Below are 20,122 nucleotides of genomic sequence, written 5' to 3'. Positions count from 1 at the left end.
CCCATATTCAGCAGTTTTTGCTAATCCTTCAGACTTCACAAGTGAATTTAACGTATTGAAGTTTAATACCACATGCTTTTGTCAATAAAAGCAGTCAGCTCTAGAATTTATATGAGTATTTTACAGGATACTACTCTGATCTAAGTCAGATACACACCAGTAGCAGGAATTATCAACTTCTTCATTCATTGTTCTGATTTTGGAGGTATTTCTACAAGCTGATATAATAAGATTCTGTGTCTGGTGTTGGCCTAGATTCCACTAAGTCTTCTGCAAGCAAATTTCTGATCATGTTCCACCAATGCATGAAAAGCATTTTACAAAGGTGTCAGCCAGCACCACCACCACCCTCTCCCCCACCCCCCTTAAAAAAAAAGAAAAAGACATATTGGTATGACATGCTTGTACTTGCCAAGATCACAGTCTCCATTATCACAGCCTAAAATAAGTCTCAAAGGGGAAAAAAAGAAAAAAAAAAAAAAAAAGAGTAAAGTTTCAATTCAGTGGAGAAGGAATAAAAGAAAACTACCAGCAGGATATAAATTATTAACAGTATATTTTGATTCAACTTCTAAAGCCACCTGCTACTGAAATGATTGCTCTAAACCCCAAAAATATGTTATAAACTTTATGAGAAGGGAATAAAGGAAGGTGATTGTAAAATCTTGAGCTGCTGTCTCTATCATTTTGATTTAGAACAGCTCTCTAAATCAGAGGATTAATCTCTAAGAACATATGCAAGAGAAGCAACGAGAACTTATAATAAAAATTCCAGTCAGTACTGGTGAAGCATAATATATCACCCTCTCCTTACACATGCCTGAAGAAAAGTAGCAAATACTTGTTCAAACTGAGAAGGAAACATTAACATGTAACATGATTATATTTGTTTCAGAAAACAAACAGATTTTGAACTGTTATTGTCAATGTCTTCTTTTAAAGAAGACAAAGGATGTAACACCATGGTTACATGGACACAGTGCAATTACTGTCTCATTAAGGAATACATAACTGGATAACAGTGTATGATGGATGGAGCTGAATACAAGTTTCAGGCACCAGTGTCAAAACATTACAGATACGCCTTGCAAACAACCCTGCTGCTTGAACAGTCTGGTTGTGAATGGAAAGAAAGAAATTTAGTCTTAAGGATTAGCAAAAACTGCTGAACATGGGTAGTTTGAGTCAGTTCTATTACTGACACCATGTTGATCCACAGGCAGTATGTAAAATAAAGGATGAAAATAGCCAGCAAACAGAAGTATTAAATTCTCTTTGTAACAGAATAAAAAAAGAAAACCTCTTTTGAATGCCTTCTCCAGTGACTCTTCCCTCCTTCCCACATGCGAGATCCTAGATCTCCATGACAGTAGTATAAATGCAATTCTTCCAACTCACAAGCCGTATCTATGAGGCTACAGAAGATCTGACCAGAGGGAATACTTACTTGGTACTCCTACGTTAATTATTAAAGCTTTAACAGAAGTGACTAAGCATGCTCCCAACAGCACATCCTGTTTTTAAAGGCTGAGGAATACAGAACTAGGAGAGGAGACCTTCTGAAGCCTGTTCTATATTTGTATTGTAATAACTATCCCAATCACAGTGGAAAAAGATATGTTCTATTGCCTTACTTTATATATAACCCAGTCCTATGCTAATTAAAACCCTTAAATGAAAGCCCTACCTCATATTCTGTGAGAAACAGCCATTCCTGTAGAGATACCAGATATTCTCCTGCTCACCAGAGCCTGAAGCACTTTTAAACATAGTCTGAAATAGATCTATGAAACTGAAATATTTGAATACTTAAGTAGTTCTAGGACTTTCAAGACCAAGAATTGAAAGTTAAGAGTTGAAGGAGTTTAAGACAGGAGCATAGGGCCTCTGTACTAATGTAGTTTTTAAATCATAAAAGCACCCTTTTCTTCTGGCATTTAAACTAACATATACATTCAAAAGATTATTAGAAATCAGGTCATTATTGAAACAGAAAAGTAACATTTCACACCATGAGTAACATTTACAGAGCAAAAAATCAAAAGAGACAAACAGTAGACTTTTATGCTTATCTAAGAAAGCTAGACAACACAAAAATAGTAAGGAAAAGAAATCCTGGAAGGCTTTGTTTGTGGTTAGTAGGGTTTTTAGGGGGTTTTGTTTGGGTGTTTTTTGGTGTTTTGTTTTCTTTTTTAATCATTACTTGCTCTTGGTGTAATAGCCTGGTTGTTGTGGCAACAGTCATACTCCATCAGACTTCCACAAAAGGAGTAGTACAGAGAGTACTAAACAGTTCAGATTTTCTTCAGTAACTGTTCAAAAAAATCACAGGATTGTCCAAGAAAAGCACTGGAGTTCTTCCTAACCAAATAATAGCATGACAACACACTTACTTACCTACCCTCCACAGCCTCTCAAACCATTTACCGCTTCAATCCATCAACCTCTTCACTCATGTTGGGGAATAAATAGCCTGTGGCTAATTACTCTTGATGGCAGGAATCACTAGGTTAATATTAACCTAATTGCCAGTAACAGCTGTGGGACTTCTCATGGTCCAGACTACAGCATTTCAACCCCTAGATTACACATGACAAGCCCCTGTAAAAGTCCATTCAATTCTTATGTGATAACTGCAACTTAATACCTACCACAGTTAAAAGTGGTAAGCCGTGTTGTGCAATAAACCTTAGTTCTTTCAGTAATTGCATGGTAGACTAAGAATCTATGTTCTATTTTCCTGTGTTTGCTGTAGATTGTGCTTTAATTTGGGTGGAGAACAAAAGGTGATTTCTCAATTTTATCTGTAAGGTGATCATTTTGAACTTAGGAAAGTCATAAAGTACATAATATTACCATAAGATAATTATGATTCTTTCCTTAAAATGGGATGTATGCACACACCTTTGGATACGCATAACATAGAAGTAATTATACTGAGTTGAGCAGAGCTACTTCCATATTAGCAACACAACAATAAATGATGTGATCTTCACTGTGACCAGGTGCAAATGTGCAAGACTCAGTCAGTGGTATTTTGCTTTGTACAGAAGGGTTCTTTCCTGTAGAAATGGAGTCTCAGTTCACAAGACTCGAAAAAAGAAATGCTTAAAGTGACCCCCCCCCACTCTTAACCTTAGTCACCTGGCAGTTTTAGCTTAATTAGTGAATGAAAACTTGAAACGTAAGAGTTAGATACAAGTATTTACACTGGCAAAACAGTAAGACTGGTCAATTTAATAGCAAGACTGAAAATTTAAACTTTAATATAATGTAGTGACTACAAAATGTGATTGAAATGTAGTTAAGTTCTACTGTAGTAGATAACTGTAGCAGTTAGTACTAAAATAAATTGCCCATGTGAAAGAAAGGATATTTCAATATTCACATGGTCTGTAGAAGAAGCTGTTGATTCTGTTCAGTTGTGCCTTCAACAGACATCCTGATTCTTGGAAAAATCAGTATGCAACTTCACTACTAAATAATAACAGTTTAATATTTTATTAATTGGGATACTATTAATATAGTCTGTGTGAGAAGCTACTGCATATTCATATATGTATAAACATAAATAAATAAATAAAAGCAGTATATATACTGCTTTTCATATATTAATATCTCAGTACTTTCCATTGTATATCCTCTGCCCATCATTGAAATATGTTTTCTTCTTGTTGCTTTACCTTCTCAAATACCATATGTAGCTCTGGTTCCCCTTTCAAGAAAGTGTACTTAGAAAGCTACAAAAGACTTAAAGCATGCTATCAAGAAAGACGAATGGCATATTAGAGCTTTCAAATAAATGACTGAGTATTTCTTTACATTAAAAGAGTCTGAGTCTTAACTTAGATCTTTCTGGAAGCTGGAAAGGTGTATTGTATGGGCATCTGATAAGCTTGCTCGTTACGTTCTTCTGTATGATATGCCCTACAGGGGAAAGTTACTGTCTAGATTGACCTTTGCTCTGATCCCTTTAGTTTTACATTAAATGTGGATGAAACTGTAAAGAACCTAAATTTAATTCTGTATTTTCTTTCAAAACAGGCCTGAGAATACGATTATTCAATTTTTCTCTCAAGCTCCTAAGCTGTTTCTTGTACATAATTCGTGTACTCCTGGATGATCCTACACAAGGATTTGGATGGTAATGTTTTGGTGTTTCTTTTTTGTGTTGTGTTTTTTTTTTTTTGTAATTTCTGCTTTAGAAACATTGTTTAACTTGATGAATTTGATGAATAAATGTTTGATATTCTGTCTTAGAATTATTTTGGAAGAATTACAAAGCTAGTCTTACATTGTGAATGGAAGTAAGAACTGAAATAACAATATTCTTTATTCACTTCCCTGCTAAAATAATCCTGGCTCTTTGCTCAGATAATGTACATCAAATATAGTTGTTGTGCAAAATTATATATTTTGATTGTCTTATCACATAAAGTTTCTAAGTATCTTACTTATGTTTATAAAACTAAAATTGCAACTATCTGGTTGCCAGTTTATGCAACAATAATTTTAAGATTTTACTTAAATACTTTTACTTAAACCCCCATAGCTCAGAAACAGACAGTACATGAAAGGGCTTTCATGAACATGACATTGGTAATAATTTCCTAGCCTTCTGCTTTCTCTAAACACTTACAAGAGAGGGAGACCAAAAGTACATTCTATACTTCAGGTGATCTATACTCATAATGTATGAGTTAGCTCATACGCAGTTGTCAGGATGGTATTCTAGATGTGTCATTTGGTACTTCTGCCACAGGTGTATTTCCATTCCTTTGTACTTACATGCAAAGATTTTTCTGCATCTTGCTGACTGCTTAATTCCCAGACCATTCCTGGCATGGTTGTTCCTTCCACCTAAATGAACTCAGCAGCCAGAGAGTGTTATCTGTATTTTCTGTATACATCATTCCCTTAGATTGTGTTGTGGTACATCTGAGACTAGTTTGTTCTGTCTGTGCCTAACATTTGTCTGGCTGAGAACCTTTACAAAAGTCACTTCTGCATGTTAAGACTCCAGTCTTAGAAGCTTTGCCAAACAAACCTGCTCTGTGCCCAAATGATACCCCATTTATATCAATGATTTTGCCCCTAGAGATCCTGAGAGCCTGATAGCTAAACGACTGCCATAATGCATTCTTGCAAATGCAGTGTTATGAAATAATCCTTTTTAGATCTGTGTCACAGCCTGATGAAGGAAACTACTCAGTGTGTTGAGACCATTGCCACAGGAAACATTAGCACCTGGTTCTTTTTAAAGTGGCAGGTTTGGGAGGAATGCTTCTCATTACAGATTTATTTCCTGTTTCTCAGAAATGCCTGCACGATTTAGTATCATTCATTTACTCCTTCAGGCACAATAGATGAGCTAAAGCCATAAAGCATCCTTAATTAATACCATTTAACACCTGCCCCACTCATAGTCAGTGAAAACAGAACTATGGCTAATCTGTAGCAAGTCATTTTCCTCTGACCTCGCTTGCCAAGGAGAAATAAGGATATTGTACATCATTTAGACCAAGATATATTCCCACATCTGTGCATGACCACTTGAAGGGAGGATTTGTGCCAGCAGTTCAAGGCAAGATAACGTCACATGTACGTAGCAGCTATTTTTTTTACATAGATCTCACCAGTTTCTTACTTAAATTACTGCTGCCCTCCAGCCCTTCTCGCAAGAGGATATGAAGTGTAGTTCAACACAGTGTTTCCTGCTGAGAGGATGGCAGGTCTGTGTGCTCTTTCTATGACAGCCTAGCCATGTGATAGGGTTTCTAGTACCACTTGATATTTGATACTTAGTTCAGCTTTTGAAAGCATCAGTTCACTGGTTTCATTTTTAAATTGGACATGCTTGAAAATAAATATTGACAAACTGTAACCTGAAATGCTTCATAATCCTTTATCTACAGACACAGAACACATACAGATCTACTTTCCAGAAGTTAACTTTGCTTTTTAAAACATCTATACATTGCCTAGGGTCTCAAACTGCTGCATGCATTTTACAGAGCACTTAATAATGTAATTAATATTCCTTTCCTCTTGTATGTTTTATGATTCTCTTCCCATATACATACATGGACTTTGTATGGATGGGATGATGACTATCAGTAAGGAATTAAACCGGAGCTGTTCCAATCAAAACTACACACCTGGAACAATTGATTGGTGAGTTCCTAATTATGAAAAAAAAAAAAAAAAAGCAAAACTGAAGTCCACATAGTGGTTGGAAGTGGTTGGACTGGAACACAAATCCATTTATGCCGGGAGTGGTGACATTTTAACATATAATCATGATGTTTCCATAGCTCTCATGCAATTACTTTCATGTTCCTGAATATTCAATATTTTGTTTCTCTGATTGCATAAGTGAATGCTGGACTGGATGGTCTTGTGAGATCTGAATACCATCAATGCTCATACCTTACTAAAACCAATTCTGACTGGAAGTAGCTTACTAACAGTAAAATATTATGCCATTGAGCATGCCAGATTCTAGCAGTTTTGTGTCAGAGTGCCTATTACCAGAGTTTACTAAATATTAAGACAACATGTATTTTTTCTAAGCTATGACACAGCCTTTATGAGTTAGATATCCTTTATGTGATTACACCGATAGCGAAAAGTTCACACAAAAGAATTGTCAGGTTTGTTTTTCTTACCACAAGAAAATTACTCCTCTGCATCTCTAGAATCAAAAGCACAAATGTCTTTATTCATTCTGGAACTATAGGAGATGAACTAGCAGCTACTGAAGCTGATAAAAGGTTTTGGCATCACTGAGTGTTGGGTTACTCCCATGTGAACTCAGCAACTGGCTCTTGATTAGCAATACAAGCAGTGTCAATACTCAGTAGATAATTACTTATGTAAATTTTGTGTATTGCTGAGAATTTTTTTTTAACAAATAAGACTGCTCTAATTTCTATTCACATGTCCAAGTTTTTTTTTCTTTTGACTTTGTTCAAAACACTAATCAGTTTGTTCTTATTTTCATGTTTGATTTCTTACTGTAATAAATAGGTCTCCTATTATTTGGGTGAATCGAAGTTTGCCTTTGTGGGGATTGCAGGTAATATGTCAATGACCAATTTGACTATTTCTCATTAGTGATTGTAGGCAATGTTGGTTTCATAGCATTTAAGTGACCTTCTTTTTGCAAACTGTCACTGTGTATGGAGCTCCCTAAAACCCATGGAAGGGTCACCCTGCAGGCTCTCTGGAGTGTTATACTTGGAAAAGTGCAATGGGACTCAAGTCACAGCCTGTATTTTAGTTAGAAAAATAACGTATTTGAGCTTTGTGCTAAATGCTGTTAGCTGAGATGGTTTAGGGACGATGCATGCATGGGGTTTTATTACTTTTTACTTTGCATTGTAATACTTAATGTCATAAGTTCTTTAGAAGTCTGTATTAACGCACATCATTTTATCATTCCACTTAAGGTGTCTGTGGCTTTAATAAGTCTCTTTGAAACTCTGCTACTCAGTTATTTAAGCTACAAGGTAAGTCCTGTTAGTTACTTTTAGGCATAATTCATCCCAAACAGTAACTGAGTTAAATGTTTTAATATAAAACTCACGTGCCTGCATTTATGCCCACACTGCTGTAGAAGCAGGAAGGTGACAAAAACACACATGTAGAAGGCAGCATATTGTCAAACGTATGAGTGAGCACAAATATCCAGAGAGTGGATTTTTTTCAGTTGTCCACTGGCACACTAACTTGAGAACACATTTTCACAGTGACCTTGGCTTTTGGGGATGGATTTTTCAAGTGTACACTTTCATACGTCTATTGATAATGCTGTGGACATGATTTTCATTGATGTCAGAGTTGTTGCTATTTGGTATCTGTAACTCAAGCTGCAGGCTTGGAAAACTGCACAGCTAAAGTTGGCCAAGAGAGTACTTCTTGGTTTTTTTTGGTTTTTTGTTTTTTTTTTCCTTTTCTTTTTTCTTTTCTTTTCCTTAGCTTGGATTATGGACACCTAGATACCTGTTTTACCCAGGCCTCTGATGCTGTTAGGTTTCATTACCAAGGGCATTACCAGCAAAGATAAAGTCATTATCCTACTCTACACAGCGTGTGTCAGGCCACACCTGCAATACTGGGTTCAGTTACAGTGCCTGCTATGCAGGAAAGATGTGGACAGGCTGGAGGGGGTCTGTTCACCACCACTCTTTGGGCCCAGCCATCCAGACAGTTTTTTATCTATTGCAGAGTGCATTAAGAAGCTTCTAAGAATAAGAAGTAGTTGCAGATAAAAGAATTTCCCAGCAGTGGAGTCTGTTACTGTTATGAAGAGTCTGTTACTGTTATGAAGAGTCTGTTACTGTTATGAAGAGTCACTGAGAAATGACAATTATTAAATAATTAAATTCCTTAGGACAGGAACCTCACCTCCTTATCTGTGTGTGTTCATGTAAAGATAAAAGTAGCCAACACTTGCAGGACATAAAAAACAGAGACAAGGTGTCTTTTTATAATCCCAAGGGAGAAAACAGGAGCGTATTATTCTCTGAAAAAAAATTAAACTTTATATAACGAAGCTCTTCATTAGCTGAGGGAAGGAGTTGAGAAGTTAATGCAACTAGAATTCTTCATTTTAGCTGTCTTGCTAACTAGGTCACAACATGTAAATGTATGGTCATATGGAAACAGAGAACTGCTTTAGTGAAAATACAGATTTACAAGTCTATATTTTTACCTGTGGTACATGATGTTAAACAGTAAGAAAAGTAGGCCAGAGCGGCCTATATTCTATATTCACATTTGACATATGTGTCTAAATCCGAGATGAACGATCTTCCCAAAATTCAGCTAGTGGGAGAGATTCCATATGTGGCATTGGAATATCACATGTACTTTTCGTCAGAACTGTATGTAAGCCTACTCTAACATGGAGTTTGTTATTTTTTAAAATTTGTTCCTTTTCCTTGAAGGGAAATATCTGGGAACAAATTCTGAGAATACCTTTTCTCCTGGAAATAATTAATGCTGTCCCTTTCATCATCACGGTAAGCATATTTCAATTAATACATTTGCACATTGCACTTTGGAATCTGCACAAAATGAATGTGAATCTTACGTGGATGACAGAATTGTGCCTATGGGAACAGAAGTTTGTCAGCAACAAGAAGATAGTTTGCTACTTTAATGAAGTAATAATACAGATTACTTTCCATTTCTTCTCTGGTAGGGAAGAACCAAAACCAAACCCCTGGAACTCAAACTACAGCACAATCAATAAAACAAACTAGCTAGATATAAAAACCTAAGAACCTTTGGTGTCTGGTGCCAAATTATCTTACATGCAATTGCTCATAAAGGAAATAGTGCTATTTAAAGTTGTGTCTCACACTAGAAACAAATTAATGATATATATTTCTCCCAAGTGATTCATTGCTGTCTGAATAGGAAAGCTCTATCCCTGAAGAGAAAAGCTTTTAACAAATTTGTTAATTTTTCTTTCAGATTTTCTGGCCAGTCCTAAGAAACTTGTTTATTCCTGTATTTTTAAATTGTTGGCTGGCAAAGCATGCTTTAGAGAATATGATTGTAAGTATGACAAAGGAAATAACTACTTTAGAGTTTCTATTTTTTTTAGTATATTGTCTTTACTGGGATCTTGTCAGTACAGTCCACTGTCCAACTCTAGTAGGAAGCTAACCAGATCTTTATTTAGATTAAACAAATGGCCAAGCATTGTTAAACTGCTTTCCACATCAAAATTAGAAAAAGAACAAGTGAAATCTTAATTAGCATGAATTGTTTCTGTGCCAGTACGGGAAAATTGGAATGGTTGGTTCTTTTGTGGCTCTTCTGTCCATGGACAATTGCAGGGAACTCAAATACTATGCTTTAATTGGTCCTTGCAGCCTTTAAATTTTAAGGCCAGACATAAGCAGACACATATTAAAGCACTTGAAATAGTCAGAATTGTGCCAGGATGAACAAAGGACTAGTTAAATAATCACAGGTTCACATCTGGCTCTTTTGCACCCTTCTTTAGGATCAGCAAATTCTAAATACATTTGAATGACTACATTTTATCAGGACACTATATAATTCCTCTACTGAATCATGCCTTATTAATTCAACCCCCAAAATAACACCTATTTTCCATTAATATAGAATGATCTTCACAGAGCCATCCAACGCACACAGTCTGCAATGTTTAACCAAGTCCTCATTTTAATATCTACCTTACTATGTCTTATCTTCACTTGGTAAGTGGCCAACACCCCTTTGTTTTTATTATTTTATATTGGCTTTTCTTCTACTGCATAGTGATAAAATAGACATTGTGGAAATCATGCATTGAAATAAACAGAGTAATAGACTTGCACTTAAAGTGTTAACTGGCACCTGGTACTACCAGGGTTCTGACACACTGGGTTTGGAAACGGAATGTGCATGCATGATGGGTAAGGGAATCATTCCCACTTTAAGGAAGGAAATATAGATGATGCAGAAAGATGGGAGAAAGGAGTGGGGGAAAATGTACCTATGTATCAAGGGTGCAGTTTCAGCAGAAAAGTCACTCTGATTTGAAGAGTATCAACAGAAGTGCCCAAACTAATGTCAGCTTCCTCTTATTGGTGGGACAGACGGAGGAAATATGCGAGATCTCAGCTTTATCACTTGGATGACCAAGTAAGGTTCCCATAAGGCGTACAGAGGACAGCTGTTAATAATTTAGATTACAGGAAGTAGTGGAAGGCAGGTTCAAACAACCAGAGTGTGTTGCTCTGAGGAAATCCTTACTGCAAGACCTTGTAAACTTAAATTTACAGGAGGTTGGGAAGCATAGAGAAAAGTCTGTTGAAGGCATTAAATACAGATGTACTTGGTTAATGAAATTCTTGAGCTGCAGATTACTGGAGGCTAGGAGAAATCCACAGGAAACACCGCTTGATTGCCCCAGTTTTATGCTATACCTTAGGAATCTTCTGTTTACCAGGGCTGGAGACAGATGAAGCAGGATACACAAATCTTTGGTTTCACCCAATATGGGCATGCATATGCTTGGATAAATGGATATTGTATATAATACAACTTGGTAGCTTAGCATGAATAATTTTCTCAGCAGTAATGCCTGAGAAATGAGTACCATATACAGGGGAACAAAAGAATAGAGGAAAGATGTGTGTTCCAAGATGGTGTACAAGGGGGCAGAGAACAAAAGAGATGATTCTGTGTGGAAGGGCTAAATCATCTGTATTTATTTCTACAGACAGGGTGCTTTGGATCAGCACACTGATAAAGTCTGGTCTGTCATTTTGGAGACAGTGATTTGATTTTCTCTTTCTTTATTTCTCTAGTTTGTTTTTCTGCTAGCTGCTGTTATATGCTGCCTAACCCTTCTGATAATGACAGTGTAAAGTAATACATGGCCTTTTCCAGTCTTCTCCCTCTCTGTCATTTATTCAAGATGAGGAGTTTGTTCTAGTCAGTGGTTAATGAGTGATCCACCTTTTGTCTTATGACTACACAACTGCATAATGACAAATGCTGCCAGTTCTAAGCAGTAACAACTTTTTGTGAGATTAAACTGCCTACTGAATATGATGGCCTTTTAAAAGGAAATTTTAAATGAATAATGACTACAATAAATGAACCAGAATGCATAACATTCTGTCACTGTAGCACTTGGACGTTTTTAATTGGCTTTAACTTTCCTTTTTAAGTTTTGACAGTGCAAAGCACACTTGACTTAATGTGCCATCACCCTTTTTACTAACCTACGTCAATATTTTACTGAACTGCTGAACAAAATATGTATCTAGTTCTCACTGGACTAAGCTAGTAACAAGAATATTTCCTAAGAACTCACCTTGATGATCTCGGGTTGAATAAGGTGTAGAAGCTGCAGCTAAACAGAACATCATGCTCACCAGCAGGCATTTTGATAGCTGACAGTAAAACATGCAGAAAAATGGCAAGCTCACCTACAGTAATCACGTCTGCTTTCAACAGCTGCAGATATCAGCTCATTACAGATCATTATATACTGACCTAGTGTTGACCCTGCTAGACTGCAAAATAAGCTAAATAGGATGAAAACACCCAATAATGCAATAACTAAGGAAATGAAGCATATTGGGAATTGCTAAGAATAGTTGTTCAAGTGTCTGTAGCTTTCCTAAGACTGGAGTTCTGCTGTTTCTTACACGAACACATATAACAACATTTTTACATTTTTTAACCCATCTATGTATGATTTTATGTTGCATAGCATATTTTAAAAATACCTACAAAATTCTCTATAGGTGGTCAAAATCAATTAGCTTAATATCTTTCATTATGTTACATCTATGCTCTATATGAAGATGCATTCCAACCTATGTCTTACAACTCAGGTGTCAGATTACATGTGAAAAATGTAAAATCTAATCTAGTATTTACAGCCAATTGGTTAGTCTCAACATTTTCAGATATTACTCAAGCTGTCCTTTGCACTGAGAATATAGTGGGAAAAATCTCCTCCTGTATTTCTGTATAGTTGACAATTTTCGATGTTTGTCACAGAGCAAACAGTAATCACACAACAGAATTTTTGCTCAATTCCAGTCTTTCATTTTTGGTGAGGATTGTTTGTGGGTCACAGAGCCCTTGAACAGGCTCCCCAGAGAGGTTGTGGAGTCTCCTTCTCTGGAGACTTTCAAGCCCTGTCTAGATGCATTCCTGTGCGACCTGCACTAGATGGTCCTGTTCTGTCAGCGGGGTTGGACTCATCTCCAGAGGTCCCTTCCAACCCCTAACATCCTGTGATCCTGTGACCAGCTCCATATAGATGTGTTTATAGATTACACACAAGGTTTTTTCCCTTTTATTCTGATGTAAAAGATAGATTTGGCTATCCCATCCTCAGTGACCTAACCAGAACAATGATAATCACTCTGAAAGATGTGTACTCTTACATAGCACTGTTCAGCAGATGCTATTGATGGAATTGGAGTGAAAGTTACAGATCTAGTCAAAGTATATGTTTTGTCATTTACCTAATGGATGTTTGCACTTGTTTGTCAAATGGAATACTAATTATTTCTGTAAACTGTACAAAAAGATTAATAACAGTGAATGATTATTTCAGGCATCTTTCTGTGACACAGTGAATCATCTATTAAGACTTATTTTGCTTTTAAAATCAGCGTTACTCATATATCATCAGTGTAATAATAAGCTTGTAAAATAGGTGGCTTACAAACTGTTTTAGATGTTCTTTTATCTTTTTCATAACTGATGGCTAAGAAGTCTACACAGACTTTATGACCGCACTAAAAACTCAGGAGGTCAATCTTAACATTTTCTGAAAAACCAATCCAGATGATCACAGAATTACAGAAACATTCAGGTTGGAAAAGACTGTCAGGATCCCCAAGTCCAACCGATAACCCTACTCTGCAAGGTTCAGCCCTAAACCATATCCCCAAGCGCCACATCCAAGCCACCTTTAAACACATCCGGAGTTGGTGACTCAATCATCTCCCTGGACAGCACATTCCAAAATTTTTTCCTAATGTCCAGTCTAAACCTACCCAGTTGTAGCTTGAGGCCGTTCCCTCTTGTTCTAGTCCAAACAAGACAAATCAAGACCTTCTGGTTTGGAACACTTGTGTTACAGAAAAAAACCCAACCAAAGAAAGAAGGATTGATCCCACATAATGTTAGAGGCAATGAGGCATTGTAATGCTCCGGTTCCCTTTATTATCAGTAAGTAGAGACAGGCAGCTGTAAGAGCAGTGCAGACCTGAAGGGAACTAAATCACCACATGGAGGTCTGTGCTTCTCTGCCCTTCTGTGTTAAGAGTACTGAGAGCCTACAGTGGCAGTTCTTCAGGAAAGATGCCTAATGGTATGTAGGATGATCTTGGAGAGTGTTGGTAAATTATGTAGTGTGAACAAAATGTGGATTTTGGGGTTCCTGTGATGCTATGTTTTGTTGTACAGCACTCTAAGTCCAGTTTGTGATTTAGGGATTTTCTGCATTCAAATTAGCACCAAATTAGGCTGTAATTCTGTCATTTAGTTTGATCAATCTAATGATCTGAAGTGATAAAGCACATGAAGTCTCAGGATTTAATGGACTAAGCAGGAGTTGAAGAATTTTAATCCCAGAATATCATAGAACATTGACTGAAAGGTCTAAGTACCTGTAAATACTACACATGTAGTACCTTGTACCAACTTGTATCACCCTACCCTTGTCCTGCGTTTTGATTGCTGGAATCAGGGCTGTGTGTATGAGTAGTTTTCCCATGAGTGTGTACAATTTGAGTTCTGATCTACTTCAGATACTCCCTTAACATTTCTTTAAGTGGTGAAACAGCCTCTGGAAGGCCAATAATGAATCATTTCTTAAAATGTCCATTTGTTACTTGTGAAAAAAAAAATTAAAAATCTCTAAATGCAATTAAAGTTTATCTGAGCTATTGCCTTCTGGGAAAAGCTGCATGAACACAAGGACAACGTATTAATCAATTTAGGTACAAGAAAAACATATTGCATACAGAGTTTGCATTTTCTTAGGTATAAAAATGTCTAAGGTGGCTTTGCTAAAACCTGCTGTGTAAGAATCACATCAAAACAGAGTGCTGGCACAAGTATTTGTCCAGCTAGATTATTTAAAGCAACAGAAATTGAAATGAGACTCCAGCTGTTTCTGATAGAATGCAGACTTCTGGGATGGGCCACACCTTTTTTTTGCCTTTGATAGCACTGAGGATCATTTGCTTATATCTGTATATTAGTACCTAAGGGCCAAAAGCCTTGATGACAATATTTAATGAAAAATTACATTAACAAAATGTAATAAAACCTCAGCTTGCTTCTTGGATTAAAGCATTTGCTTATTTTTCTACAGCTGTTGTATTGTGACAACACAGAAATATTACCACATATATCAATTTATTCTGTTACTTTTTCCTTTGGTTGATACATTTTAGACATTATTTTTACATGTCTAAGTTGAAGAGTTCAGATCTTTAAAAAGTAAATGGGTGATAAGTGATGTTAGAGGGTATAGGCTAAGGATCTATGCTACTGAACAACTGGTTAATTGTTTGTGAGAGGCAGAGCAGAAATGTTTATTGCAGGGAGGGCAGAACTATGGAAGCCCAATCAAACTCGTCAAGCATGGTTTCCATGGTAACTTAGATAATTATACAGAGATTTTCATGCTATTTCAGTTACTAATTTGCTAGTGACATAATATTTCCTTTGTTAATCTTTTTAGATGTTTCTACATAGTTATTTCCAAAATAATTAGGTCAGCATCTTTCCCATGCAACATGCAGGGAATTCTTTATGCAGCTGATGTAATGGAACATTTAAAAGTAGACACAGAGGCGAGTGAAATTAATAATAATTTGAGTAGTCTGTTTACTGTGAACTCTGGAACAAAGTCATAAATGTTAGAGAGTTCAATCTAAATTATCTTCTGAGTGTGATAGAGACATTTATAGTTGTCTTCTTAAAATAAAAAATAATGAGATCAAATGGTAGCTCAGAAAGCTGCCCTTCAGAAAGCTTCTGTAAAATGGAGTGCAAAGAACAGATAATTCATAAGAAAATCTTCCTATATTTTTAATACAGAGAGAAATATTAAATTAAGGACATAAACAAGATGATTGAGAGGTTTCTGTTGTTTTATTGCACCCTGGAAGATGAGCTGAGGCTTCAGGTACTTGTGATCATTTGAAGTTACAATGAAAGCTTTACTGATTTTCCAGCACAGGTTGCAGATCAGTAGTTCCATACTGCATTTAGGTAAAGGTGGGCAAAGTTAAATTATAATAAATTTGAAAGACAAAATAAACTTAACTATTTTTTTTGTTCTCTGTTTTTGTGCCATATAATATTCTAGTATTTTGTATGCTTTGTAACTCTATAGGTCAGGTAAATCTTCCTTCAATAATTAATGCAATGGCAATTTCACAACCCATCAGTGTGTTATCCAAATCAGCATTTTTATAATTGACACTAGGAAGAATTTTCAGCATGGCTTGCAAGAATTTTACTGTTCGACATAAATTGCTTTCCATTCTGAAAGTTTCAGCCTCTTTTCTGTAAATAATTTGTGATCATTCACTTCTGATATTTTTTTTTCTTTCCTGCTATGTGAAGATCCTGGAAATTCAGTAATCAAAATATACTTATTTAAGTAAAGTGTAGAAATAAATACAAAACCAAACTCTTGCCCAAGAGGAGACAAAATGTCTGTTAGGTTGTTTTCCAATATTTTCCCTAGTAAGTTCCAAGCAATGTAAGAATGTCTCTCAGACATCAGGTTCTGCTAATATTTGCAATAATCTGGACAACTTGTCATTGAAGCTGTGCTAAGAATATTGGGGAGTGAAACACAATATTTTGCAAAATATTGTGAAAAGAGGAAAATTAAGCAAGGTTTTAAAAAACTAAAATATTTTGCAGAATTATGAAAATAGAATAAATAGTAAACAATTTTGAATATCATAACATTTGGACTCTTTGATATACAATTCTAGAAGACTGCATCTCTATAGCATCCTTTCTTTTTTTTTATTTTGTGGGAGATTGTCCTAGTTTTGAGCCACGAGCTGCCCAGGGCAAAAGGATAGAAAAGGTATTTTACCCCTGCCCAAGGAGTGAAATGAAAATGCTCCACGCTGGATTGGAAGTTTAAATGGAAATTCTGTTTACAAATATACACAAAAGGTATTCAGGTAAAAGGAAGACATTCGCAAGTCAGGCTCAGTTCCTCACCTGAGCCTTCCAAAAACCTCCTCCCCACTCAGCCTCAGCAGGCCCAAGAGCAGCCATATCACAATCCCATGACCCAGGCCTACAGCTACTGCCCAGTGGCATAGCTGCAAATTTGCTGCCAGCCAAGACCAGGAGAAAGCCTTCTCCCTCACAAACCACAGAGATAACAGTGCACATGTCCCGAGATGGAGAGAACAAGAGAGAAAGAATTTGCTATACACTCCCTTAAATAGAGAGATACAGGAAAACATAATAGAATAACAGATTACAATATCCTGGGACAAGCTGCCTGTCACCCTGTGACTCTCTAGCCTCTGGAGAACTTTTTTTTTGTGGTTATACTGATGAATTCTTGATTTCCCATAACCTAGAAGAGAGATAACATATGATGAAACCACTGCTAATATTAGCTAATTATGGCTTTCCAATACATCTTAAACTAACACAGAAAATTCCTCAAAGTTAATCTAAATGCCATCCCATTGTTGTGGGTTTTTTTTGCAGGAACACAGCACAACATAGAATGGCTATACGGAATATAGCAACATTAACAATTAAATTAGCAAAGCCTGATTTGATTTTCTGTGTCGCAATGATGCTCATAAGAATAGGACTTGGGTCACAATGTATAATTCTGTAATTGTCACGTGAACCCAATGATATAATAGGGGTGGATTTGGGGAAAGTGATTATCAAGAGGGCAAGGATGAATAAGGAATGTCAAAGAGAAATAGAATGGCATATTCTGTTACCAAAAATTAATTACCATGCATTAATTAATGCATGCAATATGCATTCGAGATAAGTATGTCTTCAAAGGTATCAACACTTGAAAAAGATCCATGTCAAATAAAACAGTCAGAGACCAGGTTTTGGGGATTGAGATATAGGGAGAGATGGAGGCAAACTCCACAGGTCTGCAAAGGCATACAGATTTTTAGGATGTGGGTTCTCCAGTAAGCTTTCCATTGCTTTGTGAGCACATATGCACACATACACCTGCTGCTGAAGCACAGGCATGTAAGGAGATACACCTTGTGTGCAAATGTAACTGTTCCATATGCAAAAGAGGCATGTTATTTTCAGAACAGGGGTGACAAGAATAACCTGTCAAATAAAATGCTAGAACAAGAGTCTCTTAGAACACAGCCCCAGTCTGCAAATTGTGAAATACCATATCATTCTATGGGTAAAAGAAATCTTAGGTTTTGCTTTTGTTTTGGGAGGACTTCTGTAAAACCAGATAAAATTCCTGCTTTCAAAAGGCATGTAAAGGGACAATCTGACATATAAATTAAATGTTAAGAGCATGTGTCTTCCATCCCTGTTTTTACAGGAAGGCTATTTTTCACATGCTTAGTTTTGTCTTTGCAGTAAAAAACCAAACCAAATACTCACATGCGGACTTGAGAACATTTCATCATTTTAGACAGCAGAAACTAGAATGCCATGTGTAACAACGGATGACTCATTATGTTGAGGATGTTACTTCACCATTTAAAATTCAATGCCTGGCAGCAGACCATCATCACTCACAATTCCTGGCTTAAAGATGAAGTTGCCATTAGCATGCAGACTTAAGAAAAAATAAATGTATCTTTCATTGACTGATTCATCGGGCTGACAAACTATTTTACTTTGCTAAAATTTGGTGTTTATGGTGGTTTATGCTAACACATTTAACTGTCTTATTAGATGCCATCAGTTATTCTGGTTCTCCAACGAGCAGCAATTAATTATGATGATTTATGACCAGCATAACTAGTGATTTGTTCACTTTTATTGTCTGTTTCATATTCTAACTATATTTTAAGGATGTAAAATTTAGCAACGTTAATGTTTCTCAAACTAGAAAGTGAAGAGTTAAAAAAAGATGTTGATACAACTTTGGCTATGCTAACAGATGCTGGCAGCAGACACTAGGAATTATTCATTCACACTCTGTTTGTATTAAGCATAACTTTATGGAATATCGAAAGGACACCTCAGAGACTTTGGCAGAGCTAGGGATGTGATATGAGATGATCTAAAAAAAGCAGACAGATTTTAGTGCAATGAACGTTAAAAGAAGAAAGAATCTCATTTTTGTCTGGAGCTACTGTAATGTTCAGACAAGTGTTTTTTCAAACAGGTGATGACTAGAGGGGTATACAGTCATCCAAACATAGTATCATATTTGGGTGATACTATGTAAAAGATAATACATGTAAAAGTTAAATGCCCGTGGATTCCTCTATCTGTCAGCAACAGGGGTCCCATCCCCCATGCCAAAGCTGTCACATGCCAAAATAACCTTCTGATCTTAAGTAAAGGAAGTAAACTTTGATTTATTGCAAAAATGTTGTTTCTGAGCTCCATCTCTGATAACTGCTTGTGGACTTCCGCAGAAGACTTTGCCAAAATACACAGATCTGTCAATTGTCACAACAATTAAACCTGATGTTAGAGAGTGTTAAAGATGAATCTTTAAATGCTATCACAGCTCCAATGAATTTGTATTTCTAGCACTGTTAGCAGACACCACTTCTCCCTTTCCCACACAAACCAGAAGTATGTAAATAAGACTCTTTAGGGCATGATCCAGATGAACAGCACTCTGATTAATGAGTTCTGTACTTCCATGGACAATTAAAAGCTTGTCTTAAAGTTTAAAATTGTAAAGTATATTGAGTTTTGTAATCTCTCAATCCCAGATAAATAACCAACTGGATACTTCTAAAGGAACTCAGATATGAGCTAAAGTTGAACGCATGCTCCCATTCATTGCAAAAACATAGCTATTTTTTTGTGTAAGTTGTCTATTTCTGCAATTTATATGAAACCTTATATATGCCATGCCTGGGTCCCAGCAATAAGGAATAAAAAATAATTGGTATTCATTTAGTAGACACTTAAGTGGAAACCGTGGGGTGACTTTGCAGACTGTGATCTTAACAAGAAGCATGAAATGGAATTGTCATTTCCTTTGGGCACAGAATACCATACGTAGTTACCTTCCACAGCAAAGCAATATGTTTACTAATGTATTACAAAAGGAGTAGAAAAATCTTGTAAGTGATGAGGCTATTTAAAGGTATCTGGTGCATGATGGTCTCCTATGATCACATGCTTTCTATTGTTTTGCTTAACTCTACAATGTAAGAACAAAACTCTTCATGGCATTCCTCTAAACCTTTGAGTTAACTTTTCATATTTTTCAGGGCATCTTTTATTACTGGTTTACATTTATGACAAGACTCAGTCAATTGCTGAAGATGAGCGCTTAGTTTGCTTTTCAGGTTACAGTATTCTAATAGGTTGGATGTTGTGGTAATGGTTGTGACAGGCAGTGTGAGCAATCTGGCAGTGTAGGCCTAGAGCCTGACAT

At 36.3% G+C, this 20,122-nt stretch overlaps 1 protein-coding gene across 1 annotated transcript in view; it reads left to right on the top strand.

Moving 5' to 3' along the window:
• The window catches only part of KCNT2 (potassium sodium-activated channel subfamily T member 2), a 131,545-nt gene that overhangs the window by 42,991 nt on the left and 68,432 nt on the right, over positions 1-20,122 (top strand). Inside the window, exons 3-9 of the mRNA XM_068140886.1 lie at positions 4,045-4,144; positions 6,118-6,174; positions 7,030-7,078; positions 7,452-7,511; positions 8,952-9,026; positions 9,484-9,567; positions 10,144-10,238. Coding sequence (XP_067996987.1) covers positions 4,045-4,144; positions 6,118-6,174; positions 7,030-7,078; positions 7,452-7,511; positions 8,952-9,026; positions 9,484-9,567; positions 10,144-10,238 — 520 coding nt within the window. The remainder of the gene's footprint in view (positions 1-4,044; positions 4,145-6,117; positions 6,175-7,029; positions 7,079-7,451; positions 7,512-8,951; positions 9,027-9,483; positions 9,568-10,143; positions 10,239-20,122) is intronic.

Source organism: Melanerpes formicivorus, unplaced genomic scaffold, assembly GCF_026170545.1.
Source record: "Melanerpes formicivorus ecotype bairdi unplaced genomic scaffold, bMelFor1.0.p_v2 SCAF_7, whole genome shotgun sequence".
NCBI classification, from domain to species: domain Eukaryota; kingdom Metazoa; phylum Chordata; class Aves; order Piciformes; family Picidae; genus Melanerpes; species Melanerpes formicivorus.
Note: the sequence above shows the minus strand (reverse complement) of the source record. Positions and strands in the feature narration are given on the sequence as shown.